Below are 20,729 nucleotides of genomic sequence, written 5' to 3'. Positions count from 1 at the left end.
TCTGCTTTTATTCCTTAAACTCCCTTCTAATGCTTTTTTAAGGAGCAAAACCCCTGCTTGTTCCAGAGAAGTCTGAAAACTTATTTGCTCCTGAGACCTAACCCTTTATACACTTATGCGTTTGTGTAATCCCACTGAAACGTTATGTTCCTGGGTAAGTATTTGCAAGGTTGAGCAATGAATCACTTCTTTAGAGCAGTTATCAGATGTATGGGAATCAGAGTAGTTAGCAGGTGTCAGGACCTTACAGGTTAAAGCCCACAACTGGGGCTATTTTGAAATCTATTTTTCTAAACTACAGCTTACAGCTTTCCAAAAACTATGCTGTGGTTACCTGGTGGATAAGGTAAGGAGTGGATGAGGAGTTGCTGATTTTCCTTGGAAATCTGATTATACAAATTCAGTCTCAGAGTTGGGACTATTTGGGGGGTGGGTGAAGAGATTTAAATTCTCATGCGACCGCTTTCACTTTTACACACATTTCGTATCTGTAGTCATATGCAGATGACATTTTAAAAAAAGGCTGGTTTGTGTTCAGTTTCAACTGCAGCCCTATAAAAATAAAATGGTCCAGTCAAGCCAATGCCCAGGCCAACTGGCAGCGCTCAAGGAGAGCTATCTAAAGTACAGAGGCATTGCAAAGAAAAGCATCCAGCCATGCCCTAACGCCATGCTAATTCAGGGTCCGTGGGTCACGCTGCACCTTAGCCAGGGTTAAACTAATCCCTGAAGCACTGTCAGCGGGGTGAGGAGGTGCATTTTTAACATACCTGACCCCAGCAGCTCTGGCCCCGAACCATTTCCAGCCAGCCACAGGCAGGGCCTTTAGCGTAAGACTAAAACTGCCCCAGGGGCTAAGAATCCAGAGACGCCAGGAAGGTCTCCAACCTCTCCCCACGACTTGATGTGCAGGAGGGTAGTTCCTCAGTCACTGCACGAAGAAGGGGAGGGGACTGCGCTGCATATCGTGCAGCAGCTTCCAACCCTGCCTGCCCCCTCGGCCTCCTCCTTTTCCCTCCCTGCTGGCCCTGCCCCGGGCTCTGCCCTTCAGTGGCTCCCTCAACGCCTGCCCTGCACAAAGAGGCACCTGCCTCCCGAGCCCCCGCCGAGCCGGGCTCTCCCGCCCCCAACCTCCCGCCGAGCCGGGCTCCGAAGGGTCTGTCCCGCCCTGCCCGCGCGCTCGGCCCCGCGGCAGCCCCCAGCCCCATCCTGCCCCCCGGCGGGAAAGCCGCAGCCGCCTTCCCTCGGCAGATGGCAGTCACGGCTCGCTGCGCGGGCTGCCGGGCTCGGCGCTGCCTAGTGGCGGAGGGGCTGGTGCCCTGCGGGTGCGGGTGGATCCGCGGGAGCGGTGAGGAGGGGGCGCGGAGCATCCGCCTCCCGCATGGAGCTGCAGCTGCCCGCAGCGCTTGGCTGCAGACAGACCCCGCTCCACCTCCGGCGCCCCCGCCCCCCTCCGCGTCCCAGCCCCCTCAGCTGCTGCGGGCCAGGGGCTGCCACATCGCCCGGCCTCCCCAGTTCTCTCGCCCTCCCCAGCCCACCTCCGCCTTCCCCCTGCCCCCACCCTCGCTGCTGACGTCTGGCGCTGCCCGTCTGAAAACTCCGCGCCGCGGCGGATGCGGCGGCTTTCAGGGGCTCGGCAGCGGCAGCCGCGGCGAAGATGGTGGCGACTCCGTGCGCTCGCAGGCTGGCCCGGCGCTCGCACTCGGCGCTCATCGCGGCGCTCACCGTGCTGCTGCTGCAGACGCTGGTGGTGTGGAATTTCAGCAGCCTGGACTCCGGCGAGGAGCAGCGGGCCGGCGGCGGCCGGGAGAAGCGGGACCGGGGCGGCGGCGCCGGCGCCGGGGAGAGCAGCGACCACCGGGCGCATCAGCACCGCAGAGGACCTGCTGCATTCCACAGCAAGGCGCTGGTAGGTGCTGCCGCCCGCCGCCGCCCTCCATTCGCAGCCCGCCCCAGCCCTGGCACCGGGGTGACCCGAAGGCTGCAGCGTGCCCCGGTCCCGCCCCCCACCCTTTTACTTAGCCAGCTCGGCGGCGGTGTGATTAATCGACTCTTCTCAGCAGGGTCGGGTTGGCCCCTTGCAAGTCTGCAAGAGGCATTCGGGCAGCGTCTGCGGCCAGCAGCCTTTTTGGGGGGAGGGGGATGTGCATTTCCAGAACCCCAGGGCTTGGACCGGGGGAGAGGGTGGGGGAGAGAAAATCTGCTGGTGGCTTTTAAAGTGCAGTCGGGAGAGAAAGGCAAGAAGTTCTGCGGATGGGCGCCGGGTGGGTTTTCGTAATCAGTGCATGCGCTATAAGTGCCGTTAGAAGGCACGGGCAGGTAATTGATTGAAAAAGATCCAGCCTGGAGCCGCTCTGAAAACTTTGAAAGCCGCTGCTCCTCTGCTGGAGTCATCGCTTGAACCTGGGCAATTGGGGTGGGAGGTGGGGAGGGGGAGCCCTGCAAAGTTAGAGCGGAATGGGACCGATGTGTTGTAATGTCTCCGCTGGCCAGCAAGGCTCCCACCCCCAACCTCTGGAAGTAGCCGTGCTCGAGATGGCACGGTCTGGGCACACAAAACCTCCTTGGCGCTAGCCAGTGCTGGGGTTGTTTAGAACAGTCCTTAGAGGTGCATATTATGTATACATCATTACAGTGACGTATTTGTTTTAAACATTCCCTCCCTGCACCCTGCATGCCTGCAGATCTGCTTTCTAAGGATTTCAGTCCTGGGAATGGGACTGTGCTTGTTGATTGGGCATCGTTTCATGTTCATGAGGGTTCTCGCTCGCCGGCTGGGCGCTGCTGTGGGAATGGCTTGTTGTACTCATAGGCTTGTCACTCACGTTTCCTGTGGTGCGAAAGTGACAAAGGAGCAGACAGCGCTGCAGCAGCGTTTTCTACTCCTTGGCTGCTGGCAGCAGGAGACAGACCTACTAGACTCCGCTTTCACATCATGTCACTCCGCTCTAGGAAAGGAGACTGCAACATTTTAACACACACACCCCCTCCTTCTCCACGCAGGCTTGGTTCTCTCCACCTCAAATCTTGACTCTGCTCTTGCTCTTCACTCTAGAGCCCTTCACCTTGGAGTGCAGCTTTCCTATCCTATGGAAGAAAAGTGATGTCGCTATTGAGTCTCTCTCTCCTCTTAGGGACTGAACCGGGCTCACAAGAATTCTCCCTAAAGAAAGTGAACAAACAGCAGGGGACTTAGTTATAAAACACCAACAAAGGAAAATGCTTTAATAGGATCCTCTATTATTAGAAGTCCTCTTTTGAGACTTAATTATATTTTGAAATGCATCATCTTCTGAATCTTCCAAACTTCAGTCTGGTATAGTTATTTCACTGATACATTCTTAAGGCCTTTACTTTGCTCCTTTTTTGCATCTGAAAAACACACAGACACTATTCTTGATTGCACAACTGTATCAGGTACAGCAGGCATGAAATTTAATGCAGTAATTTATTAGCTCGCTAAGAATTAAATTATTTATTTTTTGCATACTCTCAAATGTTTATTTAAATTGAACCTGGAACCACTGCATTTTCACAAAAGAAATTAGAAATTAAAGAAGTTATATTTCTGAATTGCAAACAGGCATGCAATGGTATAACTTTCCAAAGAAATTAATATGAAACCCAAAATGTATTTCATTATGCATAAATGTTATTTAGTTTCCTGTAGTTCAATAGAAGCTTCCTTTGTTTATGAACTTTGCTTTAATAGACTTCTATGTAAATCTGATTTAGGGAAATTTTGTGTTGTTGCTTTTCAGATATTCACATTCTCTTTGTATCTATTTCTATCTCTGTATACATCATAAGAGAGAAAGCAAGAGTCTAGGGTTAGCTAGGTCTTGTCTTCATAGATGACTGTGGGTATCCCAACCACAAGTATGTTTTATGAAATCATCCCCTGTAATAAGAATAGATTAATGTTCTGTTGCTAAAATTCAGGGGCGGTCTTCTGGAGGATTGCATACACTGTACCAGTGTGTGTGATGAGCTTTTTTCAGCTTCCAAATAAAAGAATCTAAAATTCCTGCTTACTAAAATTAATTTTTCTCTTGCTTTATTTTTACACAGTCTTCTCACTTTAATGACACGTGTTCTGAAATTTTACATGTCAAACTTTACCGTCTTTCTCCTAGTATTCTGCCCTCTACGCTCTTTTCCATTTGTCGCTCTTTTCAGACTTCCTTTTTTCTAAGGCTGTTTCTCCCATCCCTCCAGTCTTGTATTTAGTTGTCACATCATGATTTGTTTATTAAAGCAGAGTCACAGCTCTAACTTCTTTCAGGCCCAGGAGCCAACCTGAAACAAGTTTGCACCCATCTGCCCCTAGTATAACCAAAGGAAGGGGGCAGGCTCATTTTGAGGTCCTGTGGAGAAAATACCTGTTATGAGCTCTGAGCTGCAAGGGGCCATAAGACTATCATGTACTGGAACATGAAAGAATAAGACTGTGACACCTACAAAAAAGCTCATAAGGTTTTCTTGAAAATACAGCATTAAGAGCTGCCCATACAGCTTTGCTACTAAAAGTGAAGAAGATAATGTGCTATCACTCAAAATGCTAATGTTGTACAAAGTCCTGAAATATTGGCTGTGTGATGCTCACAGTATATAAGCAGATATTTTAGTACTGCTTACATCATTTGTGGATATGTATATTTTATGCTGGCGATTAGCAGTCATTCCTGTATGTTTGTTTTCATTAAGGAAGTAAATACTGAGTGATCCTGTTCCTTTTGAATCATGGTTTAGATAACATGCTGTGTAAACACGTTCTAAGAACTTATTATTCCTACACTTGCTATGGCCTGGTCTACTCTTAAAAATTAGATTGACCTAACTACATGGCAGAGCTGTGAAAAATTTTGCATCCTGACCACCGTAGTTAGGTCAACTTAACCCTTAGTGTAGATGCAGCTGTTGATAGAAAAATTCTTCTGTCGACCTACTTACCTCCTCTTTGAGAGGTGGATTAATGCATCAATGGAAAAATCCCTTCTGTTGATGTAGGAGGTGTCTACACTATAGCGACACAGATGTCGCTGTGCTGTCTAGCATAGACACACCCTAAGTAACCAGTGGGTATCCCATTGAGCCATGTCACAGTATCTTAAATATGTTCTGAAATAAACAATAATGTTGTATAAACAATATACAGATGCGGTGTGTGGATAGATGATTTGGCAGCACTTGTTAAGGATGATTTCACAACACTTGTTTGTGGCTTTGCTTAAACTGCACCCCTCAGAGTGGTGACCATCTTTACGCTTACTTCATCAGCAGTACACACACCCACTAAGCATCCATTTGATGACTAAAACATATGCTTGATGGACCACAAATTGGATTTTTTGCAAATTTCTGGTAGAAATCAAACTAAGTATGAAAGATAAAGAGCTCTACTTAATTTTCTATCAACCCCTTTGAAGTTGGTAGTCTAAATTCGCAAACTGCTGACCTACAACTGTCTTTCCACAGATACATTGTTCATCTCAGTGACATGCGCATGACTCTCTTTATATTTAGGAGTGCACATTTGCTTATGTCAGATATGAAATAGTAGCAAGAAATTTTTAAGAGCATAGGGCCTGATTCTGATCCACAGGATATATAGGGATTAGCCCTATTAAGCTTTCTGGATCCCCAGAGCCCACAAGTGACCGTTGGGCAGACCGAAAATGCGCTTGGCTGATCCCATGACAAAACTCTTTGGCCAGAAATGGAAAGAATATACTCGTAACAAAATAGAATGGTGTGGCGTCAACTTGGGTTCATGGAGGGACAGACGAGGACAAGCCAGACAAAGGTGAAGTCAATGGAGTTACACCATTATGATATCTGTGTAGGAGAAAACTCCGGCCCATAATTTCTGGTGCTCTGTTTTTATGTTAAAACACAATTTATATACTGCCTGAGTTGGTTTAGGTTTTCCTTTTCAGTCTAAATCTCCCATCGTTTGCATTTATCATATTTGTTATACGATATTTTCAAAAGTTGGCTGGCCTGAGTACAGTAGCTTCATTGTACCCAAACAACTGAGGGCTTAACCATTTCAAGATTTTGACACACAGTACTTTATTCAAAGTACTATGTATCCTGTCCGTTTATTTTGTTTTCAGTTTAATCATAAGAGCACAGAATGCAGTTTGTTCTAGACTATTTTTAGTGTTCATTCAGTCTATTAACTGGATGCTAATGTTAAAATACTCATTGGTGTGTCCAAAGGGAAGAACTGAGTGTCTCCATCTGTATGAAATAGTGGATATGTTGATCACTTTTTCTCCCTTCAGGAGAGTCCATAATCATATTAAAAATATCTCTACACTTTTTTTTTTGCAAGGGCTACTTGTACATTAGATCCATTTATTGTAACTAATATTTGATCATGTGATCTGCAACCAACTTATTTTCTAATGTTTGCATAGAAAATATTTTGGACATTTGCTGAAGGTGGAACTTCCAAAAGCTCTGTCCAAATATTGCCACATATAGCTAAAATCCTTATTTTTAATTTTCCCTCTTTTTTTTTTTTTTTTGGCTTCTGATCAGTGTGCAGAAATATATACAAGTATTAAAGAATGACTTTTTTATTGTACTGAATCAAACACTAAGAGGTAAACAGTGTGGGGTTTTGGTAATCTATTTCTGTAGGAAAAGAAATAATTTTTGAACCAAGTGTTTAAGGGATATTTAGATTTATTTTAAATGCCATCAGATACATATAATAAGCAATTTCACTTGCAAAATGAAAAAAACTGCATTATAGTAAAAATGTTACCATTGCACCTGGGTATAATTAAATGCAAACTGCCAACTTGGCATAAAGAGAGAATTTTGAATCGAGCTATTCTGCAAGTGAAAAAATTTACTGTGTTAGATCCCCTGGCCAGCTACAGCTGCCGTTTTCATTATTCATGAGCCAGTTTCCTGCTGTTGTTCACGTTTAATTAAATCGTATTATGGATGTCTTTAAAGAAGTATGAATTATATCAATAACACTGACATAAGTGGGTGCTTGTAACAATATGGCTTTCTTTTTCTTGCCCTCTCCCCCAATCCTTTCAGGGCTATTTACAGAAGCTTCCCCCCCACCCCACCCCGAATGCATACAAAGCATAGTAATTTACACCAAACAATAATTTATGCTACTGTCTGAGAAAGGGTTGATTTTATTTAAAGGTGTTATCTTTGAAAGGAATTGCACGAGCTTTTTTGCAGAAATGGAGTAAGTGTAATGTTTATTCTTAAGAGAATTTTTAAATTCAGCTTGGTAGTGGTGGTGGAAGTATCTTGTTGGATATTCTGCATTATGAGCCTTAAGGAAGGAAAGGAATGCACATCTCAGCTTTGGGGCTGGTGCTGATGAGATGAATGTGACAGGGGAGCTTCTGCTATAATTTTAGCTCACACTCAGTGTTGCAGTGACATGCAGTTATACATTGCAGCGGATGCACTCACATTACCCAGCTGTGGCCTCTTCCCCGGAACCAGTTATTGAAAGCAACTGATGTGGGCTGCATGACTTTCTTTAATGTCTTACAGTCCCATTGGGTTGTGTATAAGATAGTAAAGTAAAAATGCCAGCACTTTGTTAATATGTCAGTGCAGTGAAATGTAACTGTTGCCTGGTGGTGTGTTATACTGTAGGATCAAAGTATTTCTTGAATCATTAGTCTGAAATGCTGTATATCATATTTAAGGCAGTGTATAGGAAAACCCTGCTGGCGGCAGCTTTCTCCCTTATATACTGAGGGGGATAGTATGGGGTCTTGCTTCAAGCACCTTTTCTGATCACCTCTATAGTAGTGTGTGGGATGAGAGGGCATTTCTTAGGTAGGTAGTTTCCAAGACATTTAGGCCTCTATGAGTTAATACTAACACCTTAAATGCCACACAGAAGTGAACAGGCAGCCCGTACAGATTACTGTAGAGCACTGGTGTAATATGATCATGGTGAGATACTCTGCTTAACAAGTGAGTTGCTGCATTCTGCACTAGCTTTAGTTTCTAAATGAGTTTAGAAGTAGGGTGCTATGGCAGCAAGGTCCTTATCTGGGCAGGAGATGGGTATCAAGATGCTGCTGAAAGATGGTCAGACAACAATAATTGGGAATTTACCAGAATGCCAAGTTGCAACCTTGAGTTAAAAAAGACAGATAGAGATGTTTATTTACACCATATCTTCTGGATTTTCTCCCAAACCTCAGTCTCTCTCTGGGTTTCTTTTATCAGAATTGAGGCTCAGGCAGCTCAATATCCATGCATGCCGCAAGCTTAGTCAGGTACTGGGGAAACTGCTTCGCTGAACCATCTGAGTCTTAAGAGAGAGCGAGACAAAGCTAGTGAGGATAGTCCTACCCATCTCTGTTCAGTAGCCCTTCCAGTGACCTCATGTACACATTGAACTAGATAGAGAACAAGACGGAACCCCACTGAACTCCACATGAGTGCTCACAGTAGTGGAACAATCAGCCAACATTACGCTTTGGAATTTCAGACCATTCTACTCCCCTAGAAGTCTACAGGCATGTCCACAACAAATTTTCCAAAGGTAGCTAATGGGTGTGATAATATTGCTGGGGATTCTTGATCTTAATCTGTCATTAGAAGAAAACAGTCAGCCAATGGAAATAGCACACAATTGTAACGTATGCTATAGAGTTAGTTAGATTAAAACTTTGACATATAATAATAATGAAGCTAAGATTAAAATACAATGAACAAAAACAAGATTTCAAGTAATGACAGCTAAACCACTCTTAACTCATCCCTTTGTGCCAAGGGTGTTAAAACAGAGTGAATTTACATAGAATAGATGTTGCAATGTAGGAAGCTAGAATGTTGCTTTCTCCCTTTTGTCCAGGGTGATAATGCAGTAAAATAGCTGTGTAGACATTGCTTTGCTGTCGTGACTTGAGTGAGAGCTTGAGCACTCATGCCTCTGGGATGAGTGGGCTTGAAGGCCTGAGCCAGAACATCAAAGCAACGTCTACACAGCTATTTTTGTGCATTAGCATGAGCCCCACTAGCACAAGAGTATGGACCTGGGCTGGGAGGCTCTCTCCCAGATGCCGCATAGAGATATTCTCAGTGTGCTTTGCCCATGTAGGGATAATATGGCCCTGTGAATTCCAGTTCTGAAATGCACCTTTCGATACAGCTGGGGGAGAAAAGCAAAAACTACCAAAGCAATGGTTTTTCTGACTTCTTTAGATCTAAAAGGCTGAAATGAGCTTGAATGTGACCTGCACATTTTTACGCTAAAATTCAGTCTGATGTAAATTAAGCACCAGATCATAGAATATCGGGTTAGAAGGGAACTCAGGAGGTCATCTAGTCCAACCCCCTGCTCAAAGCAGGACCAGTCCCCAACTAAAGCATCCCAGCTAGGGCTTTGTCAAGCCTGACCTCTAAGGAAGGAGATTCCACCACCTCCCAAAGTAACCCATTCCAGTGCTTCACTACCCTCCTAGTGATTTTTTTTCCCTAATATCCAACCTAAACCTCCCTCACTGCAACTTGAGACCATTACTTCTTGTTCTGTCATCTGATGCCACTGAGAACAGTCTAGATCCATCCTCTAGTGTTGACTCATACCTGGCTTCTCGTCCACTGTAATCCCTAGGTCCTTTTCTACAGAACTGCTGCCTAGCCATTTGGTCCCTAGTCTGTAGCAATGCACTTGTCCTTGTTGAACCTCATCAGATTTCTTTTGGCCCAATCGTCTAATTTTTCTAGGTCCCTCTGTATCCTATCCCTACCCTCCAGCATATCTACCACTCCTCCGAGTTTAGTGTCATCTGCAAACTTGCTGAGGGTGTGGTCCACGCTATCTTCCAGATCATTAATGAAGATATTGAACAAAACTAGCCCCAGGACTGACCCTTGGGGCACTCTGCTTGATATCGACTGCCAACTAGACATGGAGCCATTGATCACTACCTGCTGAGCCTGATGATTTAGCCAGCTTTCTATCCACCTTATAGTCCATTCATCTAGCCCATACTTCTTTAACTTGCTAGCAAGAATTCTGTGGGAGACCGTAACAAAAGCTTTGCTAAAGTCAAGGAATAACACGTCCACTGCTTTCCCCTCATCCACAGAGCCAGTCATCTCATCATAGAAGGCAGTTAGGTTAGTCAGGCATGACTAGCCCTGGGTGAATCCATACTGACTGTTCCTGATCACTTTCCTCTCCTCTAAATGCTTCAGAATTGACTCCTTGAGAACCTGCTCCATGATTTTTCCAGGGACTGAGGTAAGGCTGACTGGCCTGTAGTTCCCCAGATCCTCCTCCTTCCCTTTTTTTAAAGATGGGCACTACATTAGCCTTTTTCCAGATCCTGTGATCCCTTACTCATGTGAGCACACCTGTTGATTCCAGTGGGACAGCTCACCTGAATAGGGGTTAGCAGGATCAACTTTGTGTAAACAAGAGGCCTCCTTGGGGCAGCCCTGCAAATGGCCTCTTGCCTCAGTTTTCCTCTTCAGTTCATGGTAAGTCCAATACAAGCATAGAATTATAGAACTGTAGGACTGGAAGGGAACTCAGGAGGTCATGTAATCCAGTCCCCTGCACTCTTGGCATATCTTCAAGTCTCACCAGCCTGATGTCGTCTACCAGATCTGGACTCTTTATCCATAGTTCTTTGTCCATCCACCAGGACAGCCAACCCAGCCCTTCCTTCTCGGGCACAAACCTGCTCTTCCTAGAGAGCATTCTCACAGCTTCTCTGCTGGGAGCCTCTCCTGGTGGTTCTGGGCTCAGATCCCCAGCAAAAGGACACTAGTGGGTAAGCCTCTCAGCTTCTCCTCTCCCTTCAGCTCTCTGGCTCTTGATTCCGGCTCAGAGCCAGCAGACATCTCCCTCTCTTGCTCTTTCCTGCCTTAAGTCAGTCCTGGCTGTCTGGCTGGAGGACATCAGGCATTCTTTCTGACTGAACCAGCCTGCTCCTGCCGCTCTTAACTCAGTTGCAGGCTTCTGATACCTTCCCAAATGCTGCCCTGCCCTCTCAGTTGGCCACTCGGACTGGAATAGGAGCACTCAGCCCAATTTCTTTTAGTGGGCCTGCTCCCCTATTATCTTCTGACATGGCAGAGTTATAAATTTCCTAAAGGATGGGTCCGTAATCGAAATACTGAATTGGCCATTAACCACAGCTTCACTAGTTATCACAGGGATAATAACACCAAAGTACAACCTTAACAACAATTCAAAAGGGCAGTGAAGACAACTAATCATTTTATAATGAGAAAGGAGGAAAACAATACATTTAGAGGCACAGAACTGCATAATCATTTTACAAAGCTTTAGCACTTAACAAGGCACATGTTAATAAAACAAACAAATCTTTTCAGTAACAGGGAACTAATGTATACATTATTTAAGAACAGTATTAGAGCCAGATTAGATTGATAGACTTTTGTAGAAGTGATCTCATTAAGCATCTTTTATGTAGGGATCTGGCGAAGTTTTTCATGAGATGGATTTTTATTAATGGGGTTGTCGGGGGAGTCTTTTTCAGACCATTGATTATTTTCATTATTTTTATTATGTGAGAGGTCTTTGCAGATAGTCCCTTTGAAATAAAAGCCTCTTTGTGTTCTTGTTTTACCAGGGAGAGCCAGTTGTAAAGGAGACGTATACAAATCCCATTTGCTTGTTATCAAGTATTGCAAATGGCTACTTTACAGTACAGTATAAAATACCCTCATTACTTGTCATTTTTTTGGGCTGTATTGAGAAATTTTTCCAAAATGTTTTTCCCTTTTTGTTTTGAAAATGCAGTATACAAAGTGGAGATTTCAGATCCATTTTAATAGTGCTAGATAGTGAAACAGGAGGTGTTAGATAAGATTAGATAAAAGCAAGAAGTAAGCATAATTTGCACACTGATCTTGAGGATGAATTTGAACCAGAATTGCTTCTGATTTTCTTTATGTAGTTAGAGTTCGATCCTGCACACGTTAGATTCCAGGGGAATTTTGCCTTGATTTCAGTCATGGGAGGAGGATCAGGTCTTTACTTGTGTATTTTTTCCCCCCAGTTTTTCTCGTTGATTGTCTATCTTGCTTAGTCATAGTTCAGTGAAAATTGGTGGTATGAGATGTAAATGTGACACCCATGAAAGGTTATTTACAAGATACCTTAGGCCACGTCTATACGACGCGCCATTTCGGCGCGTTAAAATCGAAAGCTCGGAGTTTGATATATCGCGTCTCATCTAGACGGGGATATATCGAACCCAGAGCGCGCTTACATCGATTCCGGAACTCCACCAAAACAAACGGAGTTCCAGATTCGACATGGCGAGCCGCGCACATCGATTCGGCGCGGTGAACATGGGTGAGTAACTCGATTTTAGATATTCGATTTCAGCTACGCTATTCTCGTAGCTGAAATTGCGTATCTAAAATCGATTTTCACGCGTCGTGTAGATGGGGCCTTAGTTAGTAGTTCCACGCTTAACCAATGTAGATGAACTCATTGGTTCTGAGAGAGCCTTGTTCTGTGTCACTGTTGCTTTTCCTGCTTGAAAATAATTTGTAATAGAAATCCTTCAGATCTAAACCTCATTATTTAAATTGTTAAAATACTGCGAATGCCAAATAACAAGCAGCCTAATTTTTGCCGAAATAGAGAATACTTACAATGGGTAAAATTTTCAAACATGCCTGTGTCCCATTCTCAGGCACTTAGACTCTGAAGTCCCTTCTTAGGCTTTGACACTGCACCACAGAATGCTGTGTTGAAAAGAAAAGTGTTAGAGCATGGGACGAGGAGTCAGAGCCCTGGGTTCTGTTCTCATGTCTACCAGTCCATTTTGGTGTCATCTTTAGCAAGGCATTTACAGCCTCATTTTCAAAAGAGGATCTTAATTTTGGATGTTTCAATTTTTGAGTGCCCAGGTTTAGACACCTTGTGTCTGACTTTTTTTAAAGGAGGTCAGTACTTGCGATTCCCATGATTTGGTTGTTGGAGTTCTGAATGCTAAGGCTCAACGTGTGTCAGGCGGACCACCCAAAAACAATAGTCACACTTGGAAATTTTAACTTGAACTTTCTGTGCCGCAGTGTCCCCATCTGTAAAACAAGTAGACTCAAGCTTACCGACCTCACAGAAGCGTTGTGGGTCTCAACTAATTACTACTTATAAAATGCTTAGAAATCTTCAGATTGATCTGAGCCAGCTTCTCAGCTGATATGCATTGGCTTAGCTCCGTTGAAGTCAATAGAGCTATGTTAGTTCATACCATCTGAGAATTTTGGCCTTCAAATGTAATGATAGTTATAATAATAGTATCAAACTATTATTATTTTTCTTTCTTTTCATTGAAAAATGAGAACACGATTTTCTCTTGGATCAGTGCAAGTAATTCACATTAATGGCTCACATGGAAGAAATATTCATTTGTTCAGTGCCATTGGTGTGCTAGAAACTTTACAGTCGTGTAGGAAGACAGGTCCCTACTTTGAAGAGCTTACAGTCTGAATGGAAAATGTAGCAAGTATACATGAGAGAAAATCTACTGCCTGAACTGCTTTGAAATATTACTTTTACACATTGATTCAACAAATGACTTAAGCACATGACTGACTTTAAGCACAAGGGTAGTTTCACTGACCTCCATGGGACTAACACTTCTCTGGAACTATTCCTGTGTTTTGTTAGGCAGGTGTTTAGGTGCCCTGTTTATAGACTTTCAGGCTACCTTGATCATGATCATCTACTCTGACCTGCACATCACAGGCCACAGAACCTCACCCATCCTGTAATAGGCCCATAACCACTGGCTGAGTCACTGAAGTTTTCAAATCTCGGTTTAAAGACTTCAGGTTACAGAGACTCCACCATTTACTGTAGATCAAACCAAGTGACATGTGCCCCATGCTTCAGAGGAAGGCAAAAAATTCCCAGAATGTCTGCCAGTATGACCTGGGAGAAGGCCTTCCTAACCCCAAATATGGCCAACAGTTAGACACTGAGCGTGGGGGCAAGGCCCACCAGCCAGACATGTGAGAAAGAAGCCTCTTTAGCAACTTAGAGCCCTCTCCATCTAGTGCCCCATCTCTGGCTGTTGGGAATATTTGCTAATAGCCGTTGTGGATGGGCCATGTGCCATTGTAGGCAATCTCATCCTACCACCCCCACTATAAACTTAGCAAGCACAGTCTTGAAAGAAGTTAGTTTTTTTTGCCCCCATTACTCTGCTTGGAAGGCTGTTCCAGAACTCCACTCCCTGCTGTACTGGGGCCTTAATTTGTGAGTGAAGGGAGTAGCCCCTCCCACTCAGCAGCCATAAAAACTGAGGGCCACATAATGCTGCTATGATTTACACATTGTGTAACTGTTCAATTCATCCTTCTGTGTCAAATACTGAAAGGGTCACTACCGGACACTTATCATGTGACTCTTTTTATTTTTAGACAAGATTAATGGATTCCTCTGAGGGACAAACTATTTATGGCCCTATTTATAGCATGTGTAAACTGGCTTTTTTTGGTAATGAAATTAGAGTAAATAAGTGTTAGCCAGAAAAATAGAGCATGGTTGTCACTGAGGTCAAATCTTGAATGCTTCCCTCAGTATGTTCTATTTTCACATTACTGCTGTTTCTGTATCCTGTTATATTAATAGAGAGAATTAGTGAATGGAGCCTTTATTTTGTAAAAGTAAGTTCTAAGTAGAAGGATGATACTGTCTTGTTTTAGTTTAACCAAAATTTGTGTCTGTGGGTCATTGATAGCCAAACTTCAAACTTCAGCCTTTGGTTGCATCCTTCAGAGGAACTTTTTTGGTTTGTGTGGTTGCAATTGGAAAATTTTTTCCACACTTCTGATTTTTGGTTTTACTTTTCCTGATGTTGTATTTTGAATTTTGTGCTTTTAGAATTTCTCTGAGGTTCTTGTTTTGTGCTTGGAAGAAACCCAAAGATTTTTCCAGGATATTTTCCAGTCCTCTTGTAGTTTCTCTGGGTATTGAATGTTTCCCCTGTACCTGAATCAGTAACTAGCTAAATGACAAGGCACTCAATTGTAGGCTCTTAAATTGCGTCTCCCTGCAAGAACTGCTTGCTACTGGGGACATCTTAATGTTGGAAATTTGTGTGCGAAATACCCTGTCATCAAAGTAATATATACCCAATGGCAAAAATACTCAGTGTTAGATTAAAAATAGCAAATAATTTTTACACACGAATGTTCAAATGTTGGTAGTTACAGCTGTGGACTTACATCCATATTTAGGCACCTAATTACATTGATTTAGATGCCTGAATGCTCTATTTAGATGCCTGAAACGGACATTTAAATACATAAATATGGATCCAGATGCGAGACTTTAGGCATCCAAGTTTTGAAAAGGTGGCCTAAAGTATAAAGCAAGTACAAACAAGCAGAAGAAATGTAAATGGAGTAAACAGAGCTGTTAGTGTGGACACCAGGAGAATAATAATACTTTACACTGCTGTAGTATCTCAAGTTAGGCATTCACTTAATTGAGTTTAGGAGCGTGGTTGCATAAATAGAATCTTTGAGATGCTATCTGCACATACTGTAAGAGCACTAGTACATCTGCAGTGAAGAATCCGTTACCTTTTTGGCAGTCTCACAAGAGAGGAGTATAAATCTCGATTGTAATATTTTGATAAATCACCAGTTCCTATTAAAATAATAATTATGGTGATAATTATAACTGCAATTTGCTCTCAGACTGAGCTGTTAACTGTACTGGGGAAAAAACCCTACTGTATATTCTGCTAAAATAGTTAGAACCCTAGCTCTGCCCTTTTCATTTCACATGTGCGTCTCTTGGGATTCTCACTTGTTTGTTCCCTACATATTTTGCCAGTGTGCTGCTGCTTCAGTTTGTAGAATAAAAGGCTGCATAATGTCCCAAAGGCTGCATAACGCCGCCATAGGAGGAAGCTTTAAATTCCTGCGCATACCAAAGGACCTGCTCCTGCTCCAAATTGGAATTTTTCTGTTGACCGCAACATGATCAAAATCAGGCCCAATATTTCACAACACTGCAGTGGTAAAATACTGTGATGAACCACCAGTCACCAGATTCTTCATGGTTGTTCCCATGATGCACACTGCAAGCAGTGACGATAGAACTCAGTGCTCCTCCTCCAAGGCCCAGGCTCCTCTAATATTTGTACTAAAGGAAACTTTTCTCCATCAGTACTTAGGAATGGCCATGCTGGGTCAGACCAAAGATTCCTCTAACCCAGTATCCTGTCTTCTGACAGTGGCTAATGCCAAGTGCCCCAGAGGGAATGAACAAAACAGGTAATCACCAAGTGATCCATTTCCAGTCTCCCATTCCCTGCTTCTGGCAAGGTAGCAGTATAGGTTCCATGGCACCAGCTGAGCAGTTACGATCCTACTTAGTAGAGAAAAGTACTAGGTATGCACACTAGCCAGCTTGTTACAATGTTCTGTTGGGCTCCATTTAATAAATGAATGAACTTGATTAAAGGCCTATTCATTTGTTAAATAGGATTTCAAATATGATCATTTTATTAAAAAAAATAGTTTTGGGGTTATACCTCTTCTTCCCTCCCCCTACTAATAGGAATGGTGGTACTATACTTAATTTCTTTTCAAATTAATTCTCCTGACCTAGACCTGCAGCAGTTTAGCTTAGCAGAGGCAAAGCAGAAGGCATTGCTCCTTACTTTAGGGTAGCCAGATAATAGGGTTGTCACAGTAACCCCAGGCTGGGGAGAGGGGAATTGGAGTCTGAAGTTGCTTCTGTCCTGTAGCGGTTCATCTCACCAGCTGACCAGCTAAGAAACAGAGCATGGGGCAGAGCTAGGGCCCTGAGTTGCAGAGCAAGATTTCCTTGCTTGGGAAGAGTAGTAATTCCAGGGCAGCAGTGCAATTGTGTGAGATCTGTGATTGTAAAACTTGAATAAAGCTTGACCCTTGAGATGTTTGACTTTTATACCTTCTTACCGGAGCAGTTCTCCAGATACACATCTCATTATATATCATTAAACGTGATCACCATTTTTGAGGGGTAACTGACAGAGAGACGGGGTAAGATTTCATTTGCTTGTTGGGCAGGCTTACAATATAATCCTTTTGAGCAAGCGGCACCTCTGTTGCAGAGCCCTTGTGGAACTGGGTTTATGCACATTTCCCCATTGCAGGGTTTGAAAGGTAGTTTTCATGTTGAAGATGGTTTGAGCATTTTCTTTTTATATCTTTGGATCTACAGAACAGATGAGAAAGAGCAGCTATCCCAGGCTTTAAGCACCCTTGGGATAGCGATTTAGAAACACAATCCTACAGCTGTGTACAGGTTATTCATGCATCTCATATCTGAGAGCTGGATTGGGCTCTTCAGGCTAAAAATGACCATCAACCCAGTAGTAGTAAAGTTTTTTTACATTGAAAATCTAAGTCAATAATATTTTATTATTTTATTTGCCCTTTTTGGTGCCATCACTGACAGACAGAAGAATTCATGCTGCAAAAGTGCCATCATTAGGCTATTTCATTTTGTGTTTTTTTTTTTTAAAAGATCTTTAGGGCAATTTTTCCTCAGTTATACTGGTGTGAATCTGGGGTAATTCTGTGACGTCAGTGTTTTCAACTCGTTCATAAGTTATTTTGCACCAGCCTAACCAAGAGGAGAAGTTGGGTCTTAAAGTTAAAACGGTCCTTGAAAGGACTGTGTACTGAAATGGTGTGGAGATAAGATATGCACCAGTGATAGAGCATTTGGGTGCTTTTTGAACTGTCACTACAATTTCCTAATAAGTCATAATCAGTCAGATAATATCTGATAGAGATTTTCTGGTTGGTCTATTTCAGGAGTGTGCAGAAAAAAATAAAAGGGTTCAGTGGAATTTTGTGAGGCCTGGAATTAACTGAATCGCTGTATTCCATGTCTGGTATAGCCTAAAGGAGGTGGATATCTTCCTTTTCCAGACAGGTTAATTTCAGTCAGGCTTTAAGCTAAACTCCACTCTCATCAAGAACCCGACTCACAATTCCATTGACTTCAGTTGGCTTTGGATCAAGCCATATAAGGTATTGTCTATTTAGCTTATTAACAAGTGTTTGTTTTCAAGTATTAGTTGGGTTTATTTAATCTAATTGTGTTTATTTTCCTCCCTGTTGTTGAATGATTTCTTTTTGTTTGCTGGTGTTAGTTTTACTGGCTAGTCAGAGAACCCAATAGTACTCTGGTTGAAGTCAATGGGAGTTGTGACATTGACTCTTAGGGAAGGATTGGGCCAATATATTGGTAACAGAATTGCCCAGCAGGTTAGATGGAAGGTGGATTAATATAATTGAAAAGCTAGCTCTGTTTTGATTCTCTGTCAGATAGTAAATATTAATGATACTTTATGAATCAGTGTTTCTCTTTTGTTGGATGAATGATTGTTAAATGTACTTGTGCAGTTTTATTTGTTTTCCCTTTCATTATTGCTCATGGACTTGCCTCAATAAATAATGAGGCACAAAGGATTTGACTTTGCTGTCATTTGTAGGTGCTTTGTTATTGTCTTGAAGTTGCGTGGCTTGCAAGTGTATTTCCTGTTTTGTGTGGAAAAAAAAAAAATTCCTACAGCTGTTGTCGTGCTTTATACATCTGCAATCGTGGGGCACATGAGATCTGAGTTACAGCAGTATTTATGCATTTGAAGTCTTTTGCCACCATTTATGTTGCAGGTTCACCATCATGTATGGATACTGTGGGTTTTTTAATTTCTCTTGAGTGAAGTATCATGGGTGAATGTTTGGTGTCTTTTCAAAGATGAAGCATGTTCAGGGCATGGTTTCGCAACCCTTATAACTGGTGAGCCTTTACTCCCCTAGTAGTCCCAATGAAGTCAACTACTAATAGGAGTAAACATTCACCTGCGTAAGTAGGAGTTATACAGTTGGGCCTTAGGCCAACATTTTCAAGAGTGTTTAATGTCATGCTCCCTGGACTGGCTCATAACCATGAGTGCTAACCTCAGGACAGACTGTCAAGAAGCTGGGCAGAGACCCTAAACTGCTTGTATGTTCTATATTTAAATTTCACCAACTCAGTAACAAATGTGGACCCCTAATGCACTATAGCAGTCTTGCCAGGGAGTCACAGTCAGTCCCTTTGAGCATTCCAGTCTATCTTCCACCCAGACAAGCTCAACTTGGTGTATAGCAATCATCTGTCACTAAAGATCACAAAATATTCAGGTTACTCTCAGTCCCAAACTCCCAGTCACTTATCCCAGATCAGTTTGTATCTTCGCTTAGTACCAAAGACACCTACCTGCTTGTGGCCAATTCTATAGTAAAGTCTCTAAGGATTTATCAACTAAGAAAAGAGAGCATTATTAAAGCAGGCAAACCTATATAAGCACAAATGAGTTACTATCCGTGGTTTCAAAAGGTGACAGAGTAGTAATCTGTCAGCTCTGAATTCTTTCAGGACTAAACCAGGTTGATTCTGGGGATCTCTGCTTCTGTTTCATAGCTTCAGCCCTCTGAGAGTCCAAACAGCAAAAGAAATTTCAGATTTTCATGTCAGCTATTTTTATTTCCTTCTTCAAGAATTTAAACTGATGGCATGAGCTCTTTTGCATGTAGCCTCTTCATGGGTGCAAGGGAGCAGTTAACAAAGTCTTTGTACTGTGATGTCCCACAGTGGCCCATTTTGTTTTGATAGGCCTTCTTGATAGGCCTCCTGAATGTGTTCGTAATTTCAGCACAAACATTTTTTACAGTTACAAAGCAAAAACTTAAATAGTACCTATATCAGGTGATAAAGATAAGTGACATTAATACATGCAGCAACTTAAAAGCATTTCATAAAGTCTATACACTTAATGCAAGGGTTTTCAAAGTGGAGGTTGGGACCCCGCAGGTGGTCATGAGGTTATTATGGGGGTGGGGGAGGGCACGAGCTGTCAACCTCCACCCCAAAACCTGCTTTGCTCCAGCACTTATAATGGTGTTAAATGTATTAGAAAGTGTTGTTAATTTATGGGGGTGGGGGTCGCACTCAGAGGCTTGCTATGTGAAAAGGATCACCAGTAAAATAAGTTTGAGAGCCACTGACTTAACGCATTGTGATAAGTCCAGTACCCATCTTAACCGTACTAACAGACAGGTAAAACAAAACAAACTGGTTTCCAGCAATGAATTTGTCAGTGCTTGGCTAAGCCCTAAAACTTTGCAAGAGCTAGCACTTTGTCTACTAGCATCACACCCAATTTAAAAGGACCTGGAATTTGAAGAGTGTATGTTTAATCACTTTCTGAAAATCATGCTCTTTTAAACTGAAGCATGCAAAATAACTAGTCACTTTCTAAAATCTTGGTTTCACCATTTAATATTGACCCAAATGTGATCATTAATCTATATAAACATGGTATGAGGGTTGTTACGGAGTCACCGGGCGATGCTCTGGAACTGCTCCCCACCAAGCCAGTCAGGACTTTGGGGAGCCTCCTCTCCCTTGGAGCAGACTGTCTTCAGGGCAAGAAGCTCACACGGCTTCACCTTCTGGGTCTCTCCTTGGAGCATTCAGCATCCTCTGCCCCTCCGTGAGCTTCCCATAGTGAGCCGGCCCAGGCAAGGTCCTGGGGAAGCTACAGGGTCTTGCACCCCCACTTTGCAGTCAGACGTGACTCTCAGCCAGCCAGTAACACAGAGGTTTATTTGATGACAGGATCATGGTCTAAAACAGAGTTTGTAGGTACCGCGAACCGGACCCCTCA

At 43.1% G+C, this 20,729-nt stretch overlaps 1 protein-coding gene across 1 annotated transcript in view; it reads left to right on the top strand.

The window, feature by feature from the left end:
* Positions 1-1,626: 1,626 nt before the first annotated feature.
* The window catches only part of XYLT1 (xylosyltransferase 1), a 339,335-nt gene continuing 320,232 nt past the window's right edge, over positions 1,627-20,729 (top strand). Inside the window, exon 1 of the mRNA XM_032790486.2 lies at positions 1,627-1,909. Within this exon, the coding sequence (XP_032646377.1) occupies positions 1,658-1,909 (252 nt within the window). The 5' untranslated portion in view covers positions 1,627-1,657. The remainder of the gene's footprint in view (positions 1,910-20,729) is intronic.

The sequence above is a fragment of the Chelonoidis abingdonii genome, chromosome 9 (assembly GCF_003597395.2).
Source record: "Chelonoidis abingdonii isolate Lonesome George chromosome 9, CheloAbing_2.0, whole genome shotgun sequence".
In the NCBI taxonomy this organism is placed as follows: domain Eukaryota; kingdom Metazoa; phylum Chordata; order Testudines; family Testudinidae; genus Chelonoidis; species Chelonoidis abingdonii.
This window is presented reverse-complemented; position numbering and strand designations above follow the sequence as displayed.